Raw genomic sequence first — 21,587 nt, forward strand, 5'->3', positions numbered from 1 at the left:
CTGGAAGGCTAAACAGAAAGGACATGTAAGGCTGGCACTAAACAGAAATGCACACTAATGTGCAAAAAGAAACTACAAAAGAAATGTTACACAAGTAAGAAAAAAAATGCTGTGCTTTTATCCTATACAAACCTAAATCTTACATTAATATAAAGCATATTAAGCACAAATACTTTTATGGTCATTACTTTGCCGTAAAGTGCTGTATCGCAACTTTGTTGCCATAGATATCAACACTTTGCCATTACCTTTGGAAAGTTTAAGACAGTCACGTACTTTGCATTCAGTTTTCTAAATTTTAAAGCTAAGCACACAGAGTTCAAGAAAGTCACTCAAACTTCAGCTTCAAAAGACGTTTTCCCTGTATTTTGCCACACACAAAACAAGGACGTTAAATAGTGTATGTACAACTTTTTAAGTGATACCTCTATCTATCTGGTCAGAGAAAGTTGGTTATTCAAGGGAGAAGGGACCAACACCCGCCCTTACCACTGACGCAGCCTTTTTCTACGCACCTTTCCTCAGGTACCCCGCTTCCCCCGTGCGGCCCCTTCCCCAGGCAGCGCACCCCCGTGCCCCACATTCACTCTCCGGCACCCCCCGCTCCCCTATACGTCCTCGCCACTGCTCCCCATCCCCTTCTGCCCCCCAGCGCACCGCACCTCGCTCGCACCCGCCGCGGTTCACCCCCCGCCTCACGGCGGCGCCCCTCACCTCCGCCCTCACGCCCGCCCCAGCGCTGCCCCACAACCGCCAGCCGCGCGCCCGCCTCCCACGTTCAAACGGCGTCGAAGCACTGCGTATCCCTCCGCGCCTTCTCCCCTCCGCCCTCCCCCTCCGCGGCCAGCAGCCGGTAGGCGGCAAGGCTGGAAATGCACGAGGAAACGGCAGTCCAGGGGAGCCCGGCCCCGTGCCTCCTCCCCGCCCTCGTGCCGCTGGGCCTCCACAGCGGGAGAGGGACTCTTTGTCTTCCTGGCCGCGGAGGCGTCCCAAGCCGGCACCTCACGCGGCGGAGCACCCTTTGGTAACGGTCGGCAAAGCGAGCGGCGCCGCCGCGTGACAGTCCTCACCAATCAGGGGGCTCGGCGCCACTTCCAGCCGCATGCAAACACAGTACCTTTCTCTTCCTCTGATTGGCTACAAGCGGCGCTCCTCCCGCCCCGCCCCTCTCCTCGCCTCTCCCATTGGCTCATCCCCGCCCAACCCACTGCCCCTCTTCTGCTTCTTATTGGGCAGCGGGCACAGCCCTGATTGGTCACGGCTCGCGTCGGTTAGCGGGTGCTGCCTTCCGGGTGCGGCCGGAGGAGCGGGGCGCCGCCGGTGCAGCAGCATGAGGCGGGTCACGCTGTTCGTTAACGGCAGCCCGCGGAACGGGAAGGTGAGGGGCGGCGGCGCGGCTCGGCACGGCACGGCACAGCGGCCTTCCCTTCCCTCCCTTCCCTTCCCGGCGCGGGGTGCCGGGGCCGCGGCGCGGGACTCGCCCCTAGCCTCGCCCCTCTTCCCCCTCCGGCGCGGCTCGCCGGGCGCCCGGTTTGTCCCCGTTGGGGCCCGGTCCTCGGGCCGCCGCACGCCCGCGGAAGCCCGCGCGGCCTTCGGAGCCGCGGGGACTCCGCTCGCGTCCCTGCGGCGCGTCCCGGCGTTCGTGCCGGGCAGCCGGGACCCGCCTGCTGCCGTTGCTCCGCGGGGCCGGGCGCCTGCGGGCTGCCGTCGCTCTGCAGGCGCCGCCGTTGCGGGCGGCAGCGGGAAGGATGTGAAGCGAGTCCCGCGGGCTGCTTGAGAAGCTGTCCTCGGTGAGTCGGCCGCCTGAGCCGGGGACGCCTTAGTCCTCGATCCTGCCTGGAGGAAACGCCACCGAACAGGGCCTGCGGCACCGGCCGGGCCCAGCCGCCGGTGCTGCGTGTGAACGCTTTCTGTTGGCCGGCCAGCACATAACCTCGCTTAAACTTTTCCCTCTTGTTAAAACCTGTCTAGTCTCAAGAGCGAACGTAGCTCAAGTTTCAGCCACTACACGGGCAGAATAGGAAATGGCCCCACTACGCAGTCCTGCTAAATGTAATCTGTGATTTCCTTAGAGAAATAAGCACCTGAGTCATAAGATTGCTGCAGTGCTGAGAGGCGTTCTTTTACCCTTGCAACCACTTCTGCATGTTGAGTCTTGGCTGAGAGATGTGTAGGTCACCCCATTTTAAGGGAATTATGTTTCTTGTATCAGTTGACCCTGTTTCCTTAAGGAAAGGTGCAAATATATCTTCCTCTCCTCAGTAAGAAGACACTGATAGCTTACTAGTCTGAAATGACAGAAACCATACCTGCACAGTGTCTATACCTAGCTATCTTTTCTTTCACAGGTTGTAGCTGTGTATGGGACTTTATCAGACTTGCTGTCTGTGGCTAGTAATAAGCTTGGCATAAAAGCAACTAGTGTTTACAATGGAAAAGGTGGACTCATTGATGATATCGCCTTGATTAGGTAAGACTTGTCCAATAAAACTTACCAGGGATGAGGATTAAGACAATATTTTATTAATCCTCTGACCTTAATCAGCAATTAGTACTTTCTTTAAAATCATCTCATCATTTCTAAACAATATGCCAGAGGTCCTTTTATGCCCCAAGGAAAATAACTCTCTCATAAACTTTAGAGCATAAGTCAGAAATTGATCCAAGCTGCATTTTATGGCATTTAACATCACTTTGTGCTGATCCACAGTACAATGTATATACCAGGAGCATCCCACTATTCTAGTCTTGCATATGTCATTCTTGTTTTTGCTAAACTGATGAGATTTTGGGGCAGGTTTAGCTTGGTTGGTTAGAGCATGGTACTGCTAATGCCAAGGTTGTGGGTTCAATCCCCATATGGGCTACCCTGAGAGTTGGACTAGATGATCTCTACAGGTCCCTTCCAACGTTACCATTCTATGATTCTGTGATAGCCTAAAAACCTTTATGCGAGGGTTTTAGAATAGGCAGACAAACTGTAGCATTGCATTAACTTCATAAAAGAACAAACAAGCAAACCCAAAAAAACCCTCCCAGAGTAGGGGTTAAAGCAACTATTGTGTACCGTTTAACTGGCCAAGTAAGTAGGTGATTCTTACCAGGTTCGTACATGTAGGTGTCAGCATCTCTGGTGAAGTTGATAGTATTAAGCTCTGCTGGAACCTGCAAGGTTAGGATAAAAATTAGATACTGAACTTCTAACTAATGGCAACTGATTATTCTTTACCTGAGACTAATCAGGAGGTGAGCCCACTGTTACTTACATAAAAGAACAAAAAAGTATGGTTAATGATTTTTCTGTTTTTTTTCTTCCCTTCCCCTTGCAGAGATGATGATGTCTTGTTTGTCTGTGAAGGGGAACCATTCATTGGTAAGTATGTGTAATTCCTATGTTTTAATATTTTGCTTAAAAAAGAGGGTTTATTTTGTTTTAATGTAAATCTAAAACTTTCTTTTCTGGTATTTTTCAAAAGAGATCTTTACCATATGGAGGATTCAAAAATATTCACAATTCTTCTAGTGATTACTGTATTCTTCTCACTTGTTTAGATCCTCAGACTGATATGAGGCCTCATGAAGAACTAACAGGATCACACACAGATTGGTTAACGCTCAATGTTGGAGGCCGATACTTTACAACTACACGGTAAAAGTAAAACTAGTTTGGTTTTATTCTGAAAGGACTTGATTTCAATAAAGTAGTTATGGTAGCTTGTCCTTAGTGTACATTCATTTTGTGAGGCTTCAGATGCTCATGAATTAGCAAAATCACTTTGTATGGGGCAGGGGGCTTTGACTTCTGCAGCTTTCTCTGGATTACATATTTGCTACTATAGTTTTGCAGCAGTGTAGTTCTTTAACAATTTACATGTGAAATAAAACTGATGAAAAGCCTGAACAGGCCTGGAATTATCCTTGGAATATTGCAGTTAACTGTGTGCGTTGTATTAGAGATACCTTTACAATACTTACGCTTCTGACCTAGTAAACTGATTTCTTTACTGTATTATATGAAATTAAATCAGTCTAGCATTGTAGCTGTTAGAATGCATATCATGTACCATTATTACCTGCAAGCTGCCAAGCGGAGGAAGTACGCTCTAACCAGCGAGCGTGTGTTTGAACAAAACATTCCATTTGAAAAATAAAGTTGTGCTGCCTTTATTTTCTAGGAGCACTTTGGTCAATAAGGAACCTGACAGTATGTTGGCTCATATGTTTAAGGATAAAGGTTAGTGTATTGAAATAAGCTCTAACTTTTAACCTAGGACTTAGCAAAAGACACTAAGAAGGTAAAACTCTTGTATGTTAAAATATCAAAACAGACCATATAATTTATTTCTCCAATGCCTGTGTGATGTTTATCAGACATCTCACAAACTGAGAATATAATTTCCACCCGTAATAAATGCTTTGGGGTTTTATTTTGGTATTGGATTTTCTTTTTCTTGCACCTTGCACAGCTTTGTTAATAGTAGTCAAGAGAATCAGTTGGCAAACATAGTACAAAACAGTCTTTAGAAGCAGGGGCAGACTAAAATTTTAACATTGCTTTTATTCTAGCAGTGGTTCTTAGACCAGTGATAAATTGTTTTAGTTTATGTATAGAGTAGAAGAGAGATTTTTAAGGTGATTTTTTTCCCCTGCTCTTATTTTCCTTTTTCTCTAATGAAATGCCCTTTAAAGTGAAATGTGTCATCATAATCCAGGACCCTATGGTAGTAGCAATTCAATACTGAAGCAAATGCTGTTCTGTTAATACATCAAATTTAACTCTATTTGTATTTTGTGGAAACAGATGCTTGGGGAAATAAGCAAGATCATAGAGGAGCATTCCTAATTGACCGCAGTCCAGAGTATTTTGAGCCAATCCTGAACTATTTGCGTCATGGACAGCTCATTGTAAATGATGGCATTAATTTGCTAGGTAGGTATTACCTGTACGACTCCTAAATTGTTTTGCTTCAGAAGTTGAACTTTGCCTTCAGATGATCATGATAAAACCAGTGGGACTTCTATATGTTCACTTAAAGACTTGGTGTGTTTTATTCTCAGTTCAATTCCACATTTGGTTTAATGAAGATACACTGTTTAAACTTATTTATCCTGAGAGCTTTAAAAACTCTCCATATTGAATTAATTCATGGCTGTAATTTTGGATTTGCTGTCTGCTGGCATTGGAAATACCCTATCAGAGTTATTTTTTTCCTTTTAGCTAAAAGCAAGCCAACTTTACCCAGTTGCAGCTAATAACAATGCATGTACTTGACAGTTTTATTAGCTTATGCATTTCTTAGAGACTCCTTAAACTTCAGCAAGTGATTCATCCATCTTTGTGAATGCAGCTAAAGTATAAAGCTGTAAGAAGTGAAAATCTGTTGAATTCATCCTCTTGCAATAGAAAGGATGGGTTAACCTAATGTTCTTGGTGTGACTGTACACAGTCCTTTCCAGTAAGAGAAGAATGTTATTTTGTTTAATGTCTACTTGTTGTAAACAGTGAACGCTGCTTTCTTTTGTTAGGTGTTTTGGAAGAAGCCAGATTTTTTGGTATTGATTCATTAATCGAACATCTAGAAATAGCTATTAAGGTAACTTATTTTCTTTTGTATGTGACTGCACATGTTCTGTTCTTCTAGGAAATTTATATTTTTAGTCCTGTCCATGTTAGTTTTTAAACCACTCTCCCAACAGAATTCGCAGCCAGCTGAGGATCATTCTCCTATTTCTCGAAAGGAGTTTGTCAGATTCCTGCTGGCAACTCCGACCAAGTCTGAGCTGCGATGTCAGGTGAGAAAATGCAAACTTTGTCTTGACCTGTAGTATTGGGATATGTCCTGCCCACATCATGTGACAAAAAACATGAAATTCAAGCCATACGTGTTCTTTCTCCTCTTCTTAGTTGAGCTTTTATTCCAAGCTATGGCAGAGTGACCTTAATGTGCAATTAAAATGTGCTGTTTGGGGTGCTTTCCTTTAGAATAATGGCTTCTTGGAGCAGCAATTTGTTAAGCTGTTACTTAAATGTAAAGTGGACTAGCAAAGACAGTGCTTGATAATATTTGCATTATCAGTGTTTGCATTTACAGCACATTAGTTTTATGTGGCAGAATTCTAGTTAGGTTTGACTTGAGGTGCCTCATATTTTTGCACCTTGAAGATCTGAATTTAAATATAATGAGCATATAAGCTTTCCAGTCTTTTGCATGTGAGCACTTTTTATGTGGGGGGCAAAGTCTTCTGAGATGGATAGTAAGAATAAGTCTGGTGTACCAAATGCTCCAGGAATTCTGTATCCTGTGTACTATTATTCTGTGTGAATGAGAAGAGTGTTGTAGAAAGTAAATGTTACAGCTAAAGAGTAAGTATTGAAATGTAGCTCTGAAACCAAAATTAAGAGAATTACAGCTGCAATATAACCTTCATCTTCTGTAACTGTCTTTTTTTTAAGGGTCTCAATTTTAGTGGAGCGGATCTTTCCCGTCTAGATCTTCGATACATAAACTTCAAGATGGCTAACCTAAGCCGTTGCAACCTAGCACATGCCAACTTATGCTGCGCCAATCTTGAAAGAGCTGACCTCTCTGGATCAGTGCTTGATGTAAGAATTGTTGTGTTTTGGGCTGTCCTTTAGTTCCTTTTTTTTAAGGAAAGAGGAATTGAAAGAAATGTAAGTGTAAAACATCTGTAGTTTTGTTTTATTGACTTGTTCCAACTAGGTCAATTCAAAGACTTTTCTTCAAAAAGCTAGAAAAGTGGTTTTTTAATTAAAAAAAGGCATTGGGAAAGAATTTCCTGCCTCCTTAAAAGATTGAGAAGTAGTAGTATAGCAGGTACTTACGCTGCCTCCCAGTATCAAGGCTGTTCTGTGCTTTTAATAAGATTCACTGCATAAAGAGAAATGAAGACTATAATCTGATAATCTTTGGTATTGTTAATCTTTGCATTTTTATAAATGTCAATGATATATCTGTCTCTTATCAGTGTGCAAACCTCCAGGGGGTAAAGATGCTGTGCTCCAATGCAGAAGGAGCATCTCTAAAAGGGTGCAATTTTGAAGATCCATCAGGCCTTAAAGCTAATTTGGAAGGTAAGAAGGCTTTGTCTATTAGCTAGTGTGTGGAAACTGAACAAATGTTTTTAAATAAAGGAAATCTATATGGCATGTAAAAGATTCAGCCATGGTTTGTGCAATCCATCTTTTCATGAGAAGATGCCCCAAATATGGGATAGAGTGTGTGACTGTACAATCATTAAACCCTAAGATCTGCCCTGACCTCTATTAATTTACATGGGTCTGAGCAAGCATTTTTGGAGTTAGAGTCTCTGACTGTTCTTTCTCATAAAACTGTTCTTTGTATATTCTAGGGGCTAACTTGAAAGGTGTTGACATGGAAGGCAGTCAAATGACAGGAATTAATCTAAGAGTTGCAACACTGAAAAATGCAAAACTAAAAAACTGTAATCTTAGAGGAGCAACTTTGGCAGGAACTGATTTGGAAGTGAGTTATGATTCATTTCATACACTAATCGATAAAATTTTAGGGATTGCTGGCTTTTAACTGAGTTTTCTGGAGTCAGACTGGTCATAATGTGTAAGTATTTAAGGAAAATAGATTGGCTTTTCATTAGTCTTAGTGAGATATGGATGATCTGGGGAATCACATTTCATTCCTGCCTCAATGTGGAAGATTGGTAGTCTCTAAAGTCTTGGTTTTGTCAGCTCCACAAAGGCACAGGAATGGCTTGTATCTTCTCAAAAGTGATGCATGGAAATACTATTAGACTTAACTGTTAATGTTAGCTCATGCCATCACTGAAGAGAAATGCCATTACTTGGGCTTTGTTTTTTCTGCTGGGATAGCTTTTGTAGAGTAACGAGAGAATCTTACCTGACTGTTGGAATGTCATATACACCACCATCTCTATTTGCTAGTAAAAGGGCACACTAGCTCATTTTGCGAGCTATTTACATGGCTGTTCTTCAAGTAAGTATTCAGAGTAATAACTGTTGAGATTGCAAGAGGCAGCTTCTTTGTAGCTTTTTCAGCATGTATTAGTAACTCCTGTAAGATAATTTGTTATGAAGAGCATAAGTTTAACAACTTAAAAATAAGTCCAGTTGTTATTGTGAAAAGCCAAATAACTCTCTTACGAGAAATAACTAAAACGCTGAATTAGAACGATAGACAACAAGAGGTTGAAATTAATGGTAGTGTACATGTTTTCTGTATAAACATATTTAAGGTAAAATTTTGAATTAAGTTGAGTATACTTCAACTAATGCATATTTTTTCTTTTATCCTTTAGAACTGTGACCTGTCGGGTTGTGATCTACAAGAGGCTAATTTGAGGGGATCTAATGTAAAAGGAGCTATCTTTGAAGAGATGCTGACACCTTTGCACATGTCTCAGAGTGTTAGATAGGGAAGAGCACTTGCTATAGAAGAAGCAATCAAAACACTTATTGTGACTTTGTTCACCTGCTCCCCTTATTAAGTTAGAAGCAATGTTTATTAGACAACTTATATTTGCAGTAGTGCCTAAGTAAACTCTTCTCTGATCACTTTTAGAGGAAGGAACTTTTATTTAAGAGAGAAATAGATGCGGTTTCTGCCTTTGTGAATAGAGTGAGGAAGTGGGCTGGTTCTAGAACCAGAATGTGTGGCTTTATTTTTTTTATAGATTCATTGTTTAGCATTGCCTCACTTTGGAATGCATTTTAATTTATAAAGCACAATATATGCAATTCTATTTATTAAATCTGTAGCTGCAATATAAATAGAAAATGTTATTCATGTATAGTAGCAAAAAAAAGTTGAGGTTTACAGTTAGATTAGTTTATCTACAGTTAGTTTCTTCATTCATGCACAATGTATTAAATGACAAATGTGGTTGAGACAATGTCCACAGGACACTTTCAGGTACTCTTTTGAGGTGAAAACAGTAGTTAACAGTAGTCATGAGTAATGTATTGCCTTGTAGTTTGTATTCAGGTATAGAACAGCTCTATCATGTTCTAAAATGCACAGTGGAAGTCTCTTCCACTGAAGAGATTGCATTTTAAAAAAGCAAACCTTTATATACACAGCAGATTGTTATAACTAAAATAACCCTGTTCAAAAATTGGATGGCTTTTTAAAATCCTTTCCAAATTAGTGTGGAATTGCATTATCATACCTGGTGAGAAAAATACTATTGCTCTCAAATATCCTTGCCACTCCCAAGCTTGAGTACCTCTAGATTTTTTTTGTTCTTAGTGGGCAATTAAATGTAAATGTAAATAGAATAAAATAATCTACTGTCACCAAAGTAGAGATAAGCAGTGGGGCCACAGCATGTACGGCTTCCTCCCTGTCATTGTTCCACTATATGGATGAATGGCACCTGCTTCCCTCAATGTACTATGCAAATACACATGCACACTGAATCCTTGAAAGCATGGGCATAATAACCCTTTGTCAGCCAAATCTTATATTCCTCTTCAGGCCTGCTTAAAGTTGCTGTGGAAGCCTCTTGCATGGGGGAAAAGCCCCTTTTTACAACTGCTTTACTTGTGAACAAATGGGGAACTGCATGACTTCTGCAGTGCAGAAAGTAGTGCACTTCATTTAATAAGCTATTCCCACTGTAGTATCAATCTAGGAGCTTTCATCTAACAACTTTTATTTTACACACAATCAAAAAGCACATGAAGAAACTATACCAAAAAAAAGGTGCATCAAGAACTCTTACCTCAGATGCTTACTCAAGATACCCCAAAGTTGAAACTAACCTTGAATCTAAGGAAGTACAGCTATTACTGGAAGTTAAGAACAAGTGTATCCTAACACTTAAGACTGTGACACTGTTAGCAGTGGTTTGAATTTCCACAGCTACTTCAGTGGGTTGCCTTTTACTTCTTGCAGTATAGGTTTACTGCCCTCTGAACAGAAGTTGTATTGGCTGAATAGTAACTAAGAAAATGCTGCTTTGCCATTAATCTAGAAACATTAGTTTAAGAACAATATATGATTTCTATGGGGGAATTGCAGGATTCTCCCTTATTTTCAAGTTGGGTTGACTCAGGCATATCATGTGAACTGCTGGGATTCAAAATTCCACAGCCGTGTGGTTCAGAATTGTTCTTGTTGTTTTCAGATTTCCAGGCCTCCTGATCTAAGACAACACTGGGTCCTTGGTAAAATACATCTGTATGTTCAAGGGAAATGTTTCATTGGGATTTCTGGAGTCTTTTCTTCCACATCATCACTTTCATTAAGAGCGGTGTGTATGTTGTAGAGGGAAAAGATTCCTAGGGCTAGAGAAATAAATGACTTATTTTTCTTTATCATATTTTGTAGCTGGCAGAAATAAAATATTGTATGGAAAAAATCTATTTTCATAATCACTGTGTATAAAATATATTTGAACTTTCACTGAAGCACTATGTTTTGAATAATCACAGCATGTGACATTGTTCATTCACATACAAATTTAAGGTACCTCTTTTCCTATGACAAAGCTGTATGACAAGCCTAAAGTGGCCTATTCAGAAATTGCAGGTTCCTGCTTAATTTAAACTGCATTAATAAAAGTGTAAAATATAAAAATGTTTTTGTGTTCTTGATTTAAAAAATTTGATGTCCTTCCTCTAATAGTCAAATAAGAATGGCAAATTTGATAGCTGGTGCATTTCTTTGTATACAAAGTTAAGATATTTTGTAGCTGAAGTTGGTATTTGCCTTTCATGAGTCCTTGACTGTCACCTTAGCCTGTATTTGTGTATAACCAATGCTTTCTTAAAAGGACTACTTGCTGTAAACTGGGAACTATCCATGCTTCACTATTAATTTTGTGAAAAGACTGAGTTTCAGAAATCTTTATTTCTGCACAGGCAATGTGTGCTTGGGCAGAAAGCCAAAGAACTATTTTTGCTTTCATACTGAAAGCTTATTTGTCAGAAAAACAGGTAAAGTACCTTGTTGTGGCAACTGCTGTGATATTTCTGATTCATTCACTTCCAGAACTTTAAAATGACATTTTCTATGGTGTTTTGACTTCTCATTCATCTGCAACACTTTTCAGATTTGCTTTGTACCCACCCATCATACTTGCTTAATAAATTTTTGGAGTCAGAAGTCATTAAGCACCACTTAGTGAAAATCTAATTCTTATTGCACTGTCTTAAATACAGTGCACCTCTGGCTTGGGAACGCTCTCTGAAAGATAAGAGAATGACTTTGTTGGGATATGGCTTTCCAGCACTTCTCAGAGGAGAGAGCTTGATTCTTGGAACCGAAAAACACAAACCCAGATCTTCCAAACAGCTTTTAAGCTTTCATTTACTAACCTAAATGAACTGTGGTGCCAGGCATTACAATTGCTCTTCCTGAGAACAGAAGAATCCAGTGCACTTGAAGGTCTGAACTCATCTGAAAAGTCTACCTCAACCATATTTTCAAGTCTCTGAAAAGTAAAGAGAGGTCATACTCTAAACCCTGTTTTGCACTTTTTTTTTTTTTTTTTTTTTTGGACAACATAAAGCTAGCACCTCTCTGACATACCCAGACTGAAACACTCCCAGACCTTGGATCAGACTTCCATTTGGACTCGCCTGTGCCAAAGTCTGAGCACAGCTAGTTGGTTTCCATTATGCAAGGCTGTAAAAGTATTTGTGGGTTGCTTTGCCGTACAAGTAATAAACCAAAAATAATAGTTATCTTTTTCTTAACCTCCCAGCTTTTCTATGTAACTTCTGACGGCAGTCTACAGTCCAAGAGAAGACATAGGAACATGCTGTTGAGAGATGTTAAGGGTAGACTGTCAGTAGATGTAGCTTAACCTGGTGGGTTAAGAACAAGTGCAATTACTGCGCTAAGCAGGACCCTTATCCTTCAGGATGAGCAAAATCTTCTATTTACCCTTAAGTAACCTTAAATTTTGGTAGGCTAATCAGAGAAGGAAGTAGCCTTAAAACTATCACAGGAAAATCTCCCTTATAAAGTGAATGCCCAACCTGAAATAACATTTTCCGAATGGAAACAAGCCATTTTCACAGCTTGATCAGTTTTATCAGCTGAAATTAAATGTTGGCTAGTCTTGCTGTGATGTTGCATTAGAACAGGAAGAATTACTTTTTGCTAGTCACTTAATCCTCCTTAAATTATTTACTTATTCTTTAATCCATTAATTTGAAAGAAGTCATGAGGGAGACCCCCATCAGGGAAGGAAATGTTAAAAGACTACTAAACATGTTACATTCGTGTATTATCATATATTATGCGATGATACATTCAGTTGCACATAAAATGGTCATACATGTCAAAATAGCTGCCAAGATAAGAAAAATCAGATTTCCACCAAGTTACTGAGTTTAACTCAATACAAGTGGCTACCAACCTCTTCAAAAAAACCTGCAGTGCATTAACTCTCCAAAAGCTCCAAAAACACCTATATATACACCCATATATAATATTACATATACATAAAATGTTAGTGTCTGGGAACACTATTCATGAAAGAGGCCTCATTCGTTGTAACAAAAAGAAAGAGATCCCTTCCCCAGCATGTTTTCAATCTACTCTACTTGTCTATTAGATCTATTTAACACCAATTTTCAGTTTACAGATCAAAGACTATGAAGGCATTTTAAAAATATTTTTGGGCTGGACTTTCAAAGGGGCATGCAAAATGTTCCATGCACTTGTGCAAACTTAGGCTCTTGTTTACGTACCAAAGGACTGTGTTTCCTTCAGGCTTGACATAGAGAGACTAAATTGAAATCTTCCTGTTTCAACTGCTCTGTGCTGAAAGCCTCTCTCAACAAATTCAAGCAATTAAAAAAAATTAAAAATTAGAAGCCATTGAAAGGAAAGTTTGCATGTTTTCCCTGGGGCAACAGCAGTCAGCTTGGTCAGCTGTTACCTTTATGGGCTTTAGAGAAAAAAGTTGAATTTAACAGCTATAGTGGGGGTGTGTGTGTGTCCAATTACGTACTTTTTACTTCTGCTGCATTACTGCAAATTTAAGAAGAAAATTGCAGTCCGTAAGATAGAATTAGATGAAGTTACCTGCTGTGAAAGCTTTGGTGGTGAGGTGGCTGTATATAAAAAGGGAGATAACAAGGATAACATGCAAGACCTTTTCTAAAGAGGAGGAGCTGGAGCAATTCTGCAGCTTCTTTCATCAAGCAGGTAATATGCTGGAACAACACATTACATCCTATTTTACTTAGTCCTTACAGATGCTTGTATTAGAAGTAACTTGCATTGGAAGAGAGTGCAAAGAGCATAAAGAGTTGGGACATTAGAACTGGCTAAACTGAACATATTTGTTAAATATCAGCAGGGACTTTCACTAAGCCTTCAAGTTCCCAGCTCTCCCAAAATTCTGAAAGGGTGTTTAAAAAAACTAATTTAGAGCTACATTCAATTTTTTCAGATATCAGTTTCTTGATAACGGGCTAATCACATTCTGAAGGGCTCAAAATTCAGCAGGGTCTCACATGTTGGCATAATATCACTGGAAGGCTGAAGATCAGAACTGAAGAGTCGCTGCAGAAATGTAACATTTTCATGATTCTGTAAGATAAAAATTGACCTATAACGCCAGTACGATAGGAAAGGTGTTTTGCTCTCTCACAGAATGGAGAAGTCTAGGAAGATCTTAGTCAGCATCGTCCTGCTTATCGCAGCTGTGGAAATCTGCTTGGCTCAACACTGGTCTTACGGCCTACAACCGGGAGGGAAAAGGAGTGCCGAAAATCTGGTGGAATCATTCCAAGAGGTAAGTTCTAGATTTTGAATCAACCTTATCCTTCTAACTAGGATACCTTATGTGTACAGAATACAAGCAAGACAACCATGACAGGATCAGAAATGAAATAGGTTTTGCTGTACGTGTATATATTATATATATACAATTCTTTATTAATTGGAAAGCTAGGAGTGATGCGGTTTAGGGAAAGACGACATTTGACAAGATCTGTGCCGGGTATTACACACAGATAGCTTGGGCAGCCTGCAAGATGGAAGTTCTAATTCCAAATTAAACCTGAATTCACCATCTCCATATTTTCAGCCAATATTCTTAGTGGCTGTTTCATGACTACATCCATCCACTTCAGTGTGAATGTAGCGATGAGCAGCTGCCACATGGTAACTAATTAGACAGTAACTACTTAGATGAAGTATTCAAGTGATAAGGCAGATGTGAAAAGCTCCATCCACCACTGTTTTTCCATGCTTTCTAATACTCCATTGCTTCATCTGTAGTCCCTCAAAATAGCAATTCCTACATCATAATTTTAAATTTACCGTAACACAGCAATAGCGGTTATGAAGAGGTGAATTTAAATTGTAAAGTGCAGCAGTTTCATCTTCATCTGTAAGCAGGGTGTGCTTGCCTTAGAGGAAGAATCTCCTTTCATGAAAGCTATATTCTTTCCCAATTCAGACTGAAAACAAAATGGAAAAACTGGAGGAAATGCAGAAGACCGAGTGCCCAGGCCCCCATCAGCATTCCAGGTTTAGTGATCTGAAGGGAGCCCTGGTAAGTAACGTTTGTTTAGCACTACGCAAAAATTAAGGGACTGTCTCAGGCTGGAAAGGGGTAGGAAAAGCAGTGGAGGGGGAAGGAAAAGGGGTGGAGGGGGAAGAAAAGGCATCCAAGTTTAGTTCATACATGCAATACTGACTTTTCCTTTATTATATTCATTATTATCAAGTACCTCAGAATCACAATCCAAGAAAGAGGACTGCATCATTCTCAATGCTCTCATTCTAGTAATGTCATTACTCACCAAATTAAAAACAAAAAAATAAAAGCAGTGAAATATGTTCTACCTTCAATCCAAATCTTTGCAACATTCACAGATGCTAAACTTCAAAGGCACACTTTGCCAGCTGAAGGATAAGGCCATATGGAAGCTGCTGCTCCCAAGGTCCCTAGACTGGAAAATGTATTTTCCATTAGATGCTCTAATGCAGTGACAGTGGAGACTGTGTACAGACTAACTGCCACAAAAGCAACACTCAAGCAAAAATATGCTCTTTAATTAATATATAACACCTTAGCTAGGGCAGATGCTCACCACTTGCTGGGAAGTGACTCTGAGCTGCTTCAAAAAATTGAGACACTCCACCATCTCTACATCATTTTTGAAGCAAAATAATAATAATAAAACCCTGTATACTCGCTCTTGCCTTCCACTGAGGAAAGGCTGATCTGAACAAAGGCTCAAACTCAAACATGCTAGAGCTGACTGAAGTTTAACTTCAATTAGATTTTCATGCACAAATTATTTAATTTTTTTTTTAAGATCATCTTTAATTCTTCTATCATGTTTGTACTGCACATATTATGATAGGCCATTCATCTGTATCTCTGGCTTCCAATTGCACTATTGGCAATATGAAGAGCTAACAGTAACTTAAAATGTTTACACTTTTTTTTTTTTTTTTTTAATTGCAAGAGACTATATTAGGAAAGGAAGAGCTACCAGAAAAATTGTCAGAATATTTCAGACGAGTTCTTTGATATCTTTTGCTCACTTAGGGAAACTTGGCTTTCCTTTGCAGAGCTGAAGGTTTCCCAATTGGATGTTTAGGTTTGCTGGTTGGAAATTCTGGTAACTGTGCACAATAAGCGTAAAAGTGCTCGATACAGAGGTTTAAGACTTATTTTGTATCTCTTACTCCTATAACATATACTGAATCATGTGACTTTCTCATTTTTAACTGCTTAATGACAGTGAAAACCAATTAAAACTTTTCCAGATGCAGCTTTTTCAGTGTAACGCATTCCTGGAGTTGCTACAAGAATGTTATGCAATAAGAGGGGAAGTGTTAGGAAATGGTCCACCCCATGGAAAAAATTTTCAACTTAACTTCATCATTTCCTGGAGAAGCTAATAGTGTGTGCAAATAAAGATACACCTAGCTAAGAGACAGAAGGAAAAAGTATATTCAGGGAGTATTTCTATTAAAACATCTCCACCTATCAACTCAGAGACAAAAATGTAAACAAAAATTCCGGTAGAAGACCAGATCCAGTAGGATGTGATATAAGAACATGTTTCCCCTTTCCCTACAAGGTTTGCCATGGAACACTAACACAGTAACTGTCCCACACTAATAACCCTTTAACACTTCTGCAAGCACATCTTTCTTGTCTCTGGCCAACTGCTGAGCTCGCAGAGACATTTTACATGCTGATGCTTTGTATAAACTCATGCTTCTTGTCCTAAACTGCTGTCACAACCTACTGTTCAACAGCTGTTGGGTTGTACTCCAAGAACTGCTATAGTGGTGGGCCTATTAACAGATGTAAAGCTGCTCATGCACTTTGGGATAAAAAGGGTTACTACAAGAGTCTGTTACATTACACTATGTTCAGATCCACAGGCAGGTGGCATGGAGATCATGTCGGGTCAGTTTTATGTCATCGTAACTGTCCTTCCAATCAAGATCATAATACGAACATTTCAGCATCTGATCAGGCTTTGAGATTCCATCAAAGTAACTTTTTTCCTCCTAAATAAAGTATATAATGTGTGTTTACAGGCAAGCCTCATTGAAAGAGAAGCTAGCCAGAAGAAGATTTAAACCGAAGTCAAATGGAACAATGAACTGAGTAAAATTTGAAAGCAATGTTAAAAACAATTCCTCCTAAGGTGATCTCTGCTTCGATTGCATTATGTGAATAAATATTCTGAAGTTACATGCAAATTGTGGAAGATATTGTTGTGTAGAACACTAGCTTACAGGTAAGAGAACACTTTCTAGCGCAGTGGCAGGAACTCATCAGCATAACAACATCTGTGTCATGCTCTGCACGGAAAACTCAGACCCGATAGTTTTTGTTTCACATGTAGGGACAATGCTCAGGCAGAGGCACTGTCTGATCTCATCAGAGTCTCTGGATACAATGGTAATAATCAAAGATAAACTTACTGTTGCAATGTAATCCCACTTGCATTTCAGTAATCCACGCATGAAGAACATTTTTAACAGTTTTTTTTTTGCCACTTCATTCAAAAACATTTATTTTAAAAAGGTATTTACAAACTTTACTTTACAATAGTTAATACATTTTTAAAAAACACAAAAATTTATACACCTTACTTTACAGTCTTATTGAATCATATGTTATTTACCCAGGGAGACGCAGATACCCTTTCCAAAGCTTAGCTCCTACTTCTCCTTCAGAGCCAGTTTAAAAGCAGTATTTTTTGATGTTTCAACTGCAGAAGAATAAAGGAAGAGAGAGGAAAAGAAGATATTTTGCAAATACCTCTAGAGGTGGGTTTTTAATTAAACCATCACATCCAGGATCTCAAAACATTCACAATAGCATGATATACAACATCCCTATGTTCCTGAATTCAAGACAACATGTCCCAAGCCTCATAGCATTAAAGCTTTACAATACCAACAGTGAAAAACTGTATCAATTAATACTGTGCATATTAGGACTGAGTTTCAGAAGTACTGAAGGCCTTTATCTCTGTATAAATACAAACAAAAACTGGAGACTATGTTTCTGAAAAACAGTTTCAAAGTATGTAGACTTGCACATTCAGTATTTTCAATAACAACTGTAGATCCGAACAGTCAAATACCATACAAACAAGTTTTTCCACTTTTTTTTTAAGCTCCTCTCTTTCCAAGCATTTGTGAATCCTTCATGTACTTGCTACTGTGCAGATGCACATTATCCTAAGGGTGCTTACCAAACTTGATTTTCCATACTGCCATCCTGGAAAGCATCCCTCAAAGACTGTGATATGCAGGCACAGATACTAGCATGACCTGGCTTTATCAACTGGGGGCAGATTTTCCAGATAACATACTAGTAAACCTCCATTTAGGAAACGTATGTTAATGTCAGAAGCAGTTAAATATACATTGCAAGCATTAATAGAAAAGTTAAGAGGAGCAGAATTACGTGAACCTCACGTGCTTTTGAAAAGTCCAAGTCCTGCCATGCCATCGGTGGAACCACGTTATTTATAAATCTTTGTTTCTGATGCTCACCCTGGTCCAACAGATAATTTGGTCTACAATAGTAAATATAAGGTACAGAAGCTTTTAATTAAAAATAAGTTGTTGAAGAAAGGAAGTAGTAATGGTCAGGAATGTTTTAACTATAAAAATGCAGTTAAGTTATAGACATCTTAACATTTTCATTTACAATTAAATAAAATAAATAAGGAGAGAAATTTTGAGCCTTTATGAATCTAACTTTCTGTTAATCACTCACTGCAGAACATACACTGGGCTGCATAGTGTGAAGGTTATTAGATGCAGACTCTCAACAACTGGTACATAAATATTACTGTACTTTCTGACATTGCACATCACAGAGCAGTTCTCACTGGAATCAGTGTCCTTTCCTAATCCAATAATCCACTGAAACAGAAAGCAGTCTGCTTCTCTCTTCCCTTGATGTGGATTAGAGCCTGTAACATTTTAAAAGGAATTTATCACAGCATGACAAATTTTAATTAAAAGCTCCATAAAACAAGTGTTGAGCATATTTCTGAAAAGAAAAATCCTTTAAGACTTGAAATTTAGCACTAGCTTTGAACAGCATGGCTATGAAATAGGATTAAATTTTGTCTTCTCTGCAAACTGGATATTTAATTTCCAGACTTGTTTTATTCATTTCTACAAACTCGGTAGAAATGCTACTGTTTGCTTTAATTTCTGGTATGCAGAAATGACATTGCTATGGACTGTTCCTCTTCACCCATTTTTAGCCCTGCAGTTTAAAGTATCTTAGATGACATTTCCAAAAGCATTCAAGAAATGTGGGAAGATGATTCTTATTCTGAAAACTAAATAGTGAGACTTTAGACCATCTCTAGAATTTAATCTCAAAACTTAATTCAGGCAGGTACTGTAGCAAAAAAGCCCTGATCCCTAAAAAAATCACAATACTTTAAAAGAAAAAAAAAAAAAACTCAAGATGTCTGGTGGGATTTTTCACAAGACTCTTGGCACTTAACTCCACTTCATCAGAATCAGGGAGGCCCCACACCTATTCACACAGTTAAATGCCCAGCTGCTTTTAAAAATTTGCCACTTAAAAGATGATACTTATTCCCAACCAACCACCCCCCCAAAAAATGGCAAAAAGCCCCTAAATCATTTAGGCACAATATAGAAATTTCAGCTTTTACCTCTAAGAAAGCTATGGTGACTTCTATCAGCTGAGAACATGACCACCACTTCATCACCACCAGCATCAAATCCCCCAACTTTTACGTCCCTTTCTGGCATAGAGAATCTACAAGTGAAAATGCCCAAAACATCTTGGGAGGGTTAGTCTCATCATCCTCTGCTCTTGAGCCACCCAACAGTTGTTACTTTCCTTCTAACAAAGGTGAAGTCTCAGCTACAGCAGTCTCCTTGTTGCCTTTGTTGTTGGGCCAGCTGAAGACCGTGAGCTGTGCAGACAGCATATCAAGAAAAACTCTAAGGTGAGACAGTGCAATTGCAAGGAAGAGCAGATGGTAAGACAGCATCTTCACTGCTTTTTAAAGGAGCTTGGCTCTAAAGTAAAAGCCAAAGATCAAAATATAAATGAGAGGTCTGGATCAGGTGCTGCTCAAATTACACAAAGCACTGAGGTTTCCTAAATTCTGCCCACATGAGGATGGATTAAAATGAGAACCCTACTTGCTCCCCTGACCCTCTAGGTGACTCAAGCATCTTGCCAGCTCAGGTAGCACCCAAGAGCAGCACACAGGAGAGAGAACAACTGCTGATATTCCTGATGACCAGCAGCTGCAGGATAGAGGGGGTCGTGGCAAGGGGAGGATAATTAACCACTTGCACACCAAGTACTTTGTCCATAAATCTAGTCTATAATGACAGCAAAGAACAGAGAGGGGAAAAAAAACAGGAAGAAAAATAGTAGGGAGATTATTAGCAACAGACTCAAAAAAGCAGTCAGAATCAAATCTCCTCAAAGTTCAAGTGCATTATATTAAAGATCATTAAAGATAAGCTAAAAAATCCTTCCTAAGGTCAGACTCATTCATTCCAGTGAAGTCTTTTGGCTCAGGCCAGTTCCTGGCTCTAGGAAGAACACATGCTGAGCACACAAGGCATATTTAAGAGTTAAAGTTATCAAAGCAGATCAGAAAGGCAGGAAAATAAGGCTCCTCAAAAGTTTCCTGGAACTAAAATACCCAAACCTGATCCCTACAGTAGACAAATCATTAGCTGGGACTGCTGTTCAGTCTCCTTTGCTTCTGCTGACTTACTGAAAGAGTTAAGAGGCAAATCTGTGCTGAAGAGGAAAGGCATGAAAGGAGGAGGCAACTGACAGCAGTAAAAAGGGGAAAAAGGACTGAATTAACAGTAAGTGATGTAAACGTATACATTTCTTCAGACTACATCCTGCCATTCTGCCTTAAGCAAAATTTTCACTGAAGACAAAAAGTTTTTGTTCAAGTGAAAAGTTTGAGAAATTTAGTTCAAGTGTGTACAGCAGTGGCAGAAGGAAGATGTAGGATACAAGAAGGGGAAGAAGTGGACAAAAAAGAAAAGAAAAGGAAACCCACTGGTTTTCAAGTCAAGTAATGTCTATGTCCAAGAACACAGTGAGGAGCTGACAAGTCCTACAAGGCACCAGGAAAGTAAGGATGAAATATGGTCAAGTTGTCTGGAAAGGTTTTGAAGATTCCCCCTGAGAAGGCAACAACTCAGAAGACAGTTGTAGGTGCACTAGAGCAGATGTGGCTGTGGATATATGTGATGTGACTGCAGTGAAACTTCCGAAACATCTCCAACCTGTTTTGTGATGCGAATCTGATATGACTCTTTAATGAATGCAATCTGTTTACAAAGCCATATGGGCAGCAAAATAAATGCAGTTTCTGCAAGTTTCTTCAGCTGCGGTCACACAGAAGCCAAAGGAACACACAAAGACAGAAGACAGGACTCTCCAGTCTGAACAAAAAAACCTTAAGATTTGGGGGTTTTTTGAGGGTTTTGTTTTGTCTTCTGAAAAAAAACTTCATTGAAAAGGGCCTTAGCCAGGTTTAAAGAACTTCAGTTTTTCAGTAACATAATGAAATCAGTTTTGAGTAACTTATGTGACTCAACTTACAGTGCAGTAACATGTTAAAAAAAAAAGTATATATATTTATTACTATAAGCCACATTTTCAGCAGTGTTTTTAACATGTCTCCACAGCCTATTCCAGATAACTGGAAGCTAAATGACAGTTATGCTTTGCTTATTAGTTATGCTAATAAGCAAAATCACTTCTTGGAATAGATGGCCCTTGACAGAATCTTCAGTAACACGGATGGTAAAGAAATGGGCCACAAACTGCATCCAAATACTCCAAATTTTATATGGCTTTGAATATAAAATTAGATCCAAATTCCTCAGCTGTTTCTTCTTTATGATGAGTTTTAAGAAACACTGAACTTCCAAAAATGTTTGGATCTGTACTTTGCAGGTGCTCTTTCATGCTTCCAAGGACTTGTAGTGAAAGGGAACAATAGCAACTGAGCGATTTTTTTCCCTTCCCTGGGAAAAAAACAAAAACAAAAACAAAACAAACAAACAAACAAAAAAACGTGG

The 21,587-nt window shown here is 39.5% G+C and overlaps 3 protein-coding genes across 3 annotated transcripts; all 3 read left to right on the forward strand.

The window, feature by feature from the left end:
- The first annotated feature begins 47 nt into the window (after nucleotides 1-47).
- LOC134151818 (uncharacterized) lies at nucleotides 48-1,060 on the forward strand. Its single transcript, XM_062596659.1, has 2 exons — nucleotides 48-94; nucleotides 526-1,060. The coding sequence occupies exons 1-2, from the start codon at nucleotides 48-50 to the stop codon at nucleotides 1,058-1,060; spliced, it is 582 nt and encodes a 193-aa protein (XP_062452643.1).
- Nucleotides 1,061-1,302: 242 nt separating this feature from the next.
- On the forward strand, nucleotides 1,303-10,595 carry KCTD9 (potassium channel tetramerization domain containing 9). Its single transcript, XM_062596758.1, has 12 exons — nucleotides 1,303-1,378; nucleotides 2,349-2,470; nucleotides 3,330-3,373; nucleotides 3,553-3,649; nucleotides 4,176-4,234; nucleotides 4,802-4,930; nucleotides 5,527-5,594; nucleotides 5,698-5,793; nucleotides 6,455-6,604; nucleotides 6,988-7,093; nucleotides 7,372-7,505; nucleotides 8,314-10,595. Exons 1-12 carry the CDS (start codon nucleotides 1,331-1,333, stop codon nucleotides 8,428-8,430), a joined length of 1,170 nt encoding a protein of 389 aa, XP_062452742.1. The 5' UTR covers nucleotides 1,303-1,330; the 3' UTR covers nucleotides 8,431-10,595.
- A 3,028-nt stretch (nucleotides 10,596-13,623) lies between these two features.
- GNRH1 (gonadotropin releasing hormone 1) lies at nucleotides 13,624-16,589 on the forward strand. Its single transcript, XM_062596919.1, has 3 exons — nucleotides 13,624-13,770; nucleotides 14,440-14,535; nucleotides 16,548-16,589. Exons 1-3 carry the CDS (start codon nucleotides 13,630-13,632, stop codon nucleotides 16,587-16,589), a joined length of 279 nt encoding a protein of 92 aa, XP_062452903.1. The 5' UTR covers nucleotides 13,624-13,629.
- Nucleotides 16,590-21,587: the final 4,998 nt, after the last annotated feature.

The sequence above is a fragment of the Rhea pennata genome, chromosome 28 (genome assembly GCF_028389875.1).
Source record: "Rhea pennata isolate bPtePen1 chromosome 28, bPtePen1.pri, whole genome shotgun sequence".
NCBI classification, from domain to species: Eukaryota; Metazoa; Chordata; class Aves; order Rheiformes; family Rheidae; genus Rhea; species Rhea pennata.